This window comes from Callithrix jacchus, chromosome 16, assembly GCF_049354715.1.
Source record: "Callithrix jacchus isolate 240 chromosome 16, calJac240_pri, whole genome shotgun sequence".
NCBI lineage: Eukaryota > Metazoa > Chordata > Mammalia > Primates > Cebidae > Callithrix > Callithrix jacchus.
The window spans coordinates 54,807,151-54,815,000 of record NC_133517.1 but is presented as its reverse complement, the minus strand read 5'-3'; the positions used below and the strand labels follow the sequence as shown (position 1 = coordinate 54,815,000).

Below are 7,850 nucleotides of genomic sequence, written 5' to 3'. Positions count from 1 at the left end.
AAAATGCCAACTGGCCCATGGCACTGCTCTTCCCAGAAACACTCCCTGTCTTTCCACTGCCTTCAGCATGCAGTCAAAAAGCCCCTGTCTGGGCTGCCTGAGGGACTGCTGGACTGTCAGCTCCTCAAGTAGAAGAACACCTTTCCATCCCTCTAAGAATTCTCCCATAGCCTGGGTCTGGCCATGCTGATTGTGGGCAGCATTTGCTGGAGGATGGATGGATGGATGGATGGACGGACGGGTGGGTGGAGCTAATGGGTGGATGGGTAGTTAAAGAGAGGATTAATGTTTCTTCCAAGGTCACCCAGGACAGATATTTGTGGGCACTCAGGCTGACCTCTCCCCAGGGTACAAATGCTCTTATAGCCGCTGACAGAACTTAGCACAGGTTTCGACACCCCCAGGAATGGGAGTCTTACTCCCCAGAGCAGCACCTGCCCTACTGTCTCAGGACAGACCTGTCTCAGGCCTTCCTCCATAGGAACTCAGACTTGCCAATTTGAAGCCCCCCCCTACCTGGGTTCTGACCCTGTGTCCAGGCTGCAGAGCCAATCATACCTCACAGGTGAGTCTGTCAGCTAGTCAAGATCCTTGGAGGATCAAGAGGTTTTTTGCGTAGATAGATACTGAGTGAGCTGTCAGGTCTGGCTGCTGATTTAGCGATGGGCTAGGGTAGCGAGGGAGAGGCAAGGAGATGGAGGTGGCTGCGCTAGCTACCCAGGGACACTGGCTGGTGGTTTAGATGGCGTGATGACAGTGGGCACAGGGGTGAGGAAGAGGAAGATGTCCTGGCAGTGGGGTCGGGGATCCATCCATCCCACCATCCATCTACCCACCCACGCATCCCTGCATCGATTCCCCGTTTGTCCCCCACCCACCCTTCCATCCACTCACCTGTCCATCCACTTACCCATTCATCCACCATCCCCCATCCATCCACTCACCTGTCCATCCATCCATCCATTCATCCGCCATCCCCCATCCATCCACCTACCCATTCATCCATCCATCCCCCAACCATCCACCCATCCACCCACCCATTCATCCATCCATCCATCCACCATCCACCCACCCATTCATCCACCATCCCCCATCCATCCACTCACCTGTCCATCCACCCATCCATTCATCTGCCATCCCCCATCCATCCACCATCCACCCACCGATTCATCCACCATCTCCCATCCATCCACCCACCCACCCATCCATCCATCCCCCATCCATCCACCCACCCATTCATCCATCCATCCACCATCCACCCACCCACCCATCCATCCATTCACCTGTCCATCCACCATCCACCCACCCATTTATCCATCTATCCACCATCCACCCACCCATTCATCCACCATCCACCATCCACCCACCCATTCATCCATCCATCCCCCATTCATCCACCATCCACCCACCCATTCATCCATCCATACCCCATCCATCCACCATCCACCCACCCATTCATCCATCCATCCCCCATCCATCCACCATCCACCCACCCATTCATCCATCCGTCTCCCTTCCAGCTGAGATATGGGAGGTGGTGGCTGAGGTCCAGTGGGTACTTTGCCCCCCTTGAAGGCTAGTTCTAGGTCCCATCATTGTCCTGGCTCTCTTATCTGCATTTGAGATCCAGACATCTCTGCCCTGTCATGGGCTGGGCCCTGCTCCCTGAGGAAGTGCGGCAGGTGCTCATCCTGTTCTGGAAGGTCACAGTGGGTGGCCTGGGGGAGGTCAGGAGTGGGGGAGAAAAAGAGGATGTCTGGCAAGATGTCTCATCATTCCTCCAATTTCGGGGCCAGATGTGATGGGGCCAGGGCAGACGGTCCTGGAGCTGGCAGGTCCTGGGAAAAGAACAGAACCCACTCCATCAGCCCACCAGGGGTGGGGGGTGGCCTGAGCCACCAGATGCTGAGTTCAGCCCCTCCCCTCCCCTGCCTGCTCCTGGTTCCTTTCCTAACCAAAGTCTGTAACCACTGGCTCTTCCTTTCCCCATCAAGCCATGTCCTGTCCTGCCCGTTTCTACAGGCTGTGAAACTACCCAGGCCACTGCTCTGAGGGGACCCTGGGTCCCTGTCCTGGCACCTCATTATAAGCCTCTCCTACCCCACTGGCAAGCTGAGGAGTAAACCTGGTTGAAGGACTTGGGTCATAGGGAATCTCAGGGGCAGGTACCTGAAAGGTGGCATCGTGGATGGTGAGGTTAAGATGAAAGGTTCTCAGGCTTGGATCAGGCCTCACTCAGACTGCTCTTGGCCTGAACTGCACCCCTTCCCCTCTCATTGACTGAAGCCTCTTCCTGACCACACACTGAGCCTGGACCCTGGTTACAGACTGAATCCCGATCCTTGGTCCTTGACTGAGTCCCACTCCATGGCTGAGCCACAGGATCACACACGGAGCCCTGACGTCAATCATAGATCAAGGCCTGGCACTGCTCAGTCATAGATCAAGACTGAGCCCTGATCACTGGCCAGACTGAGCCTGATCCTGACTTCAGGCTGAGCCCTGATCTCTGGTCACAGATAGGCCTTGTTCCCAGTCTCGGTGGGGGTTGTGGAAGTCGTGTGTTTGTGAGGTGTGTGTGTGTGTGTGTGTGTGTGTGTGTGTAGTCTCAGCCCAGGCTTTGAGGCCACTTTGTGAGAATCTTGAGAAAAGTCAGGTGAGAAGTGTGATGTGTTTGATGGCTAAGAGCACATCTCCCTCTTGACAAAATCAGAGCTCAGGGTCACAGCCTGGACGGTGCATCCAAGACAGCACTAGAATGTTCCCAGCCTCCCAGGCCCTCCCTCCCCAGGAGGTTGCAGTCTTTTTAGCACCAAGGCGTATCTGACAGATAGTGCTGTGCTGTGCTGAGCTGTGCTCAGGCTGGTGGGGCCCACTGGGTGGTGGGGGCCCAGCCCCAAGTAGACCCTGAACCACAGAACCCGCTGTGGGCTACAGGTCTTGCCCCAGGAGTTGACGCCCATGGGCCCAGAAGCAGTGCTGGAACAGGGAGGGTAAGGTGGGTGGGCTGAGCGGGGGGTCTTCAGGGTCCAAGAGGAAGGGCAGGTTCCAGGGTGAACATTCTCCTCTCCTGGCCAGGCCGGGACCCGTCTCTTGCCACCGCCTCCCTGGGGAGGGGCTGGCGCTAGGCAGGAGGCCACTGGGTCCGGTCCTTCCCCAAGTCCTTGAGTTCCTTGTGTATTTCTAGGACCACGTGCATGAGTATCCCTGCCTGTGATCACCAGGAGTCTCTGCCTGGAGGCCTGTGGGGCAGAGGACTCCCTGGAGAGTTGGCCTGGCAGACTGGGGCGTTGGGTCAGGGCCAAGGTGAAATGAAGGCCCCTTTTGCGCCAGAACTTGTGGCCATCCTGGCCACTGACCCTTGGGAGCAGAGCTGAGTGAGGGCAGGGTGTGAGGTGGACATGTGGGGTGAGCCTGGGAGGCAGGCAGTGGACTCACTGGGATCTGACCCATGCCTCCTCCTTAAAGTGGCCTCCACCATCAGCCTTGGGGCAAGGCCCTGCTCAGGCTGGGGAGGTAGGCAGTGGGGTGCTCCAGGGGACAACCCCAACTCCTGGTCACTACTGTGACCTTCCTTCCACCTGACATGCCTTGCCCTCCTCAAGGCCTGCCAGATCTCTCTGTCATTCAAATTCTGGCCCTAATACCCCCTCCTCCAGGGAGCTGGCCCTGACTGCCCCTGGTAGATGGGGTGCTCCCCTGCCCATGGGTCTCAGCTCCTGCCCCACCCTGGTCAGGCCCCCCACATCCCCAGAGGACTGAAAGGCAGAGATCTGCATGGTTTGTGTGGGGTCCCAGGCCTAATGGCTGTTCTTGCAATGGGATAGAGCTTAACATCACAGGAAGGCAGGAAGAGAGATAGACAGGGATGGGGACACAGATGGGGTCAGAGATGCAGCTGGGAGCTCCTCTTTCTGCCCTGGAAGGCGGGTCGGTGCCCAGAAAGGAGACTCAGGAGTCCTGGTACAGGCCGCACTTCTTCAAGGCATTCGCGGCAGGCTGCACAGGCCAGCTGGGGCAGGGCCGTGGGGGTGGGCGGGCTCTCTAGCGTCCCAGGCTCAGGATCAGGAGAAGCGTGAGGGCCCCAGCCAGGCAGTGGGGGCTGTCCAGAGTGGGCGCCCCATCTACATTGCACAGCTCAGTATTGCAGCAGGACACGGGCCTGGTCTGGCCGATGCCGTCCACATCTGAGGGCTCACACTTGCTGGCGCAGGACTTGGTCACCGTGGAGTCCCCCTGGAAGGGGTACACTGTGGGGTGTGTGCAGAGTCGGCCATCAGGGCTGGTCCTTATTGCCTCCCAGCCCTAGTCCCTGCCGCTGCCGCCTCATGCAGGACTCACTCTGGGGTTACCCCTCCAGGTCTCCATCCCTCCTGGCTCGGTGCCCTCCTCTTTCTCTTTCCTCCCACCGATGTTGGCCGGGTGCCTACCATGTGCCAGGCACACAGCCGGCATTCTGCACCCTGCTGGATGGGGCAGTTCCCACCCTGATGTGACTGTGAAACCAGAGCCTGTAAGTGCGCCCACCTTCCCAGCCATCCCAAAACGAGGCTGCAGATTTGTCCCCGCTGAAGGAGCAGAGGGAGAGAGGAAGGAAGGGGAGGGCAGAGGGGGGCCCTCACCCATCAGAAAGCCCTTTTTTGCAGATGGGTGAGGTAGTGGCTGTGCACTGGGGCCAAGCTGGCTGGTGGCCACTGGGCGGGAGGTGGCTCTGAGCTGGAACCCAGCAGTGCCCGCTCCCGGCCCACTGACCTATCTCCCGGGAGTAGAGTGTAGTCTTGCACATGGTTTCGTTGGTGGTGCAGTTGGCAATGGTGATGCAGTCAGACGCTCCTGTGGGCTCCAGACAGATGTAGCAGCGCAGGGCCAGTGCTGGGGAGAAGGGACGAGGGCCATTAGGCAGGCTCTGCCCCTCCCAAGCCTAGAGCCAGCCTGCCCTGGAAGCCCAGGTCTGAGGGAACAGCAGCACTGCCTAGGGCCAAGGTGCCCACCAGCCTAAACAAGGGGACAGTGGGACTGCCCAGGGCCAAGGTGCCCACCAGCCTAAATGAGGGGACAGTGGCACCACCCGGGGCCAAGGTGCCCACCAGCCTAAACGAGGGGACAGCAGCACTGCCCAGGGCCAAGGTGCCCACCAACCTAAACAAGGGGACAGTGGCACCACCCGGGGCCAAGGTGCTCACCAGCCTAAACAAGGGGACAGTGGGACTGCCCAGGGCCAAGGTGCACACCAGCCTAAATGAGGGGACAGTGGCACCACCCAGGGCCAAGGTGCCCACCAGCCTAAACGAGGGGACAGCAGCACTGCCCAGGGCCAAGGTGCCCACCAGCCTAAACGAGGGGACAGTGGCACCACCCGGGGCCAAGGTGCCCACCAGCCTAAACGAGGGGACAGCGGCACTGCCCAGGGCCAAGGTGCCCACCAGCCTAAGCTCAGGAGCAATACCAGGACCCTGGGGCTGGGGATGGGCCAGGCTCAGCCTCGGGACCCTGCGTCCCAGAGGTGGAGTGTGCTGCTGGGGCGGGGGCCGAGCTCCTTTGGAAGTGTTTGGGAGGCTCAGGCGGACTGAGGCCCTGGCATCCTCACAGCAAAAGGCACCTGGGGCGGGAAGCAGTGTGGTTGGGAGCAGGTCACCCCCTCAGATTCCCCATCAGGGAAGTCCTGCTGTGGGGATTCAGGACAAGCCAGGAGGCCGTGGAGTGAAGGGTGGACCAGGCTGCGTCCGGGCTGTGTCTGGATGCTCACTCCTCTCCCCAGAGACTTGCAGGCCGGCAGGGGCAGGGACCAGAGCTGCTCCAATTCCCTCCAGCTCCAGTGATCCCCCACCCCAATCACAGCAGCCCAGGTGGGTCTGGCTGGCTTCAGCTGGTCCAGGCAGCCAGCTGTACAGGGAGACCCGACCCCTCCGTCCCCATGGTGGGACCCGGTGGGGCCTCTGCCCTCTCTGGTGCACCTGTTTGTGGGAAATGAGCAGAGCCATCCACCAGGGGCCCCGGGCCAAGCTGCTCTTCTGTTTGAGTCCAGGACGCTGCCCTGTCGGCTGTCTCAGGCCCCGCATCTGGGAGTCACCCCACCCCAGGTATCTAGCTTCCCCACTCCACTCCATCCCCACTGCCACGTAGACTCAGAGCCTCCCTGGGGACCCCTTCCTTCCCCAGCTCAAGACCTTCTGGGTGCCCATAGCCCCCATAAAATTCGACATGTAGGCTGGTGCCCAGGGGTGTGGCGGGCTGACCCTGCCCAACTCGAAGGCTCACCCTCACTTAGGGTGGGTGTCCCCTCACCCTCTGCCCTCTCTCCATCTCCACCCTCCCCTCCTTATGGTCAGGGGTGGCACTCGGCCCTACGGTCCCACTCCTCTGGCTTCTCCTGCTTCTGAGGCTCCTTTCTGGGGTGCCCTCCCTGAGAACACTGTGAATGGCAGTGGGTGGTGTCTCCCTCCACCCAAGCTCCTCTGTGGGTCCCACGCCTCACTGAGCTCTCCACAGGCAGCCAGCACCAGTGCCAGCCACGCCAGCCGCGTCCCCAGCATCGTCCCGGCCCACTCCTCTGCTCTCTCGCCTTGGGCTTGCCCGGTGGGGACAGCAATTCTAAGTGCAATGGCCGCCAGACCGGTCTGCTGAGCAGATTAATGAGATCGAGTTTCCCCAGGGGGAAGGTGTGAAGACCCCGCCCAGGCTTGCCTCCACTGACTCCCCATCTTTCACTGCAGCTCCTCCCACTCCCAGCCTGGCCCTCTGGGCCCACCCCACATGCCTGGGACCCTCCCTTTGCCTTCCTCATTCCTCCAGTACCAGGCCAGTCTCCTCCCTGCCCCTTCCTGACCCCTCCAGCTCTCTACCCCCACCACCGTGGCCTGGGGCTGCCCCCCTTCCCTTTGTGGGGACCCTCCTCAAGACTCATAAACACCCTATGCCGCTGCTCTTCGCCTCACTCCCCTCTGGCTCACGCCAGGCAGCCCAGGGACTCCCCCCTCTACTATCTGGAAGGGGACGGGCCACCCCTGGCTGCTGGTTCCTCAGGTATCCCTCCTGCCTCAGGCCACCTGTGTTCCAGGGGAGAGCCTTGTGCTGGATCTTCCCAGACTCTGGGCTGTAATGTTCCCGGGAGGACCTTGGCCCCACCTCTGATTTCCTTCGAGTGGTCAGGCTGGGTGTTAGGGGTCTGGGACTGAACTCCCACCCCGACAGCCAGCTACAGGGTTTGCCCAGAGGCTTAAGGAGGCAAATGCCAAAAACTACTGGGTCAGCAGAGAAGGTCCTAGATGGAGAGTGGGGTTGGGAGAAGCCAGGGCCGTCTTGGGGACACTAATCCCATGCCCCTTGGCTACCTGCTGGTAGGACACTTTAATCTCTAACCTCCCAATAAGGTTGCCCTCAGGCAGTGCATACCCGACCTCCTTGCAGGTAAGGAAATGGAGGGAACGTTCCTTGCCCACGGCTCAGACAGGAGACAGTGGCTTTGGGTTGGGGTGACTCCAGGTGTCTTCTGCTCAGCTCCCCGCTCCCCCATCAGACACCCTGCCAGAGTGCTTGCACCAGCCTCCCCAGGTAGTGTCTGGCCTGTGATCCTGCCACCCCTGCCCCAAGGCCTGCAGCTGCCAGTGTGTAGGGTTGGGGGGACCAAGGCCTTGACAGCAGCCCGCGTCTTCCTGGGGCCTGGCATTCAAGGCCATGATCTCACTGAGCTATGCCCAGCCCGAGCACCTGAATCCCACCTCCTCCTGGTCTTCACTCCTGCTGTTCCCACTGCCAGGAATGCCCTTCCCTCTCCTTCACCAGCCCCAGTGGCTGAAATTCCATCTCTGGGAGACCGCACTCTCCTGCCTGCACCCCCTCCCTGCCATGGC

General features: G+C 60.4%; 1 protein-coding gene across 1 annotated transcript; it reads right to left on the bottom strand.

Annotated features, from left to right (window-relative positions):
* Positions 1–3,964: 3,964 nt before the first annotated feature.
* LYPD2 (LY6/PLAUR domain containing 2) lies at positions 3,965–6,619 on the bottom strand. Its single transcript, XM_035277080.3, has 3 exons — positions 6,476–6,619; positions 4,753–4,872; positions 3,965–4,250 (listed from the first exon to the last, which is right to left on the bottom strand). Exons 1-3 carry the CDS (start codon positions 6,531–6,533, stop codon positions 4,045–4,047), a joined length of 384 nt encoding a protein of 127 aa, XP_035132971.2. The 5' UTR covers positions 6,534–6,619; the 3' UTR covers positions 3,965–4,044.
* Between the last annotated feature and the right edge of the window lie 1,231 nt (positions 6,620–7,850).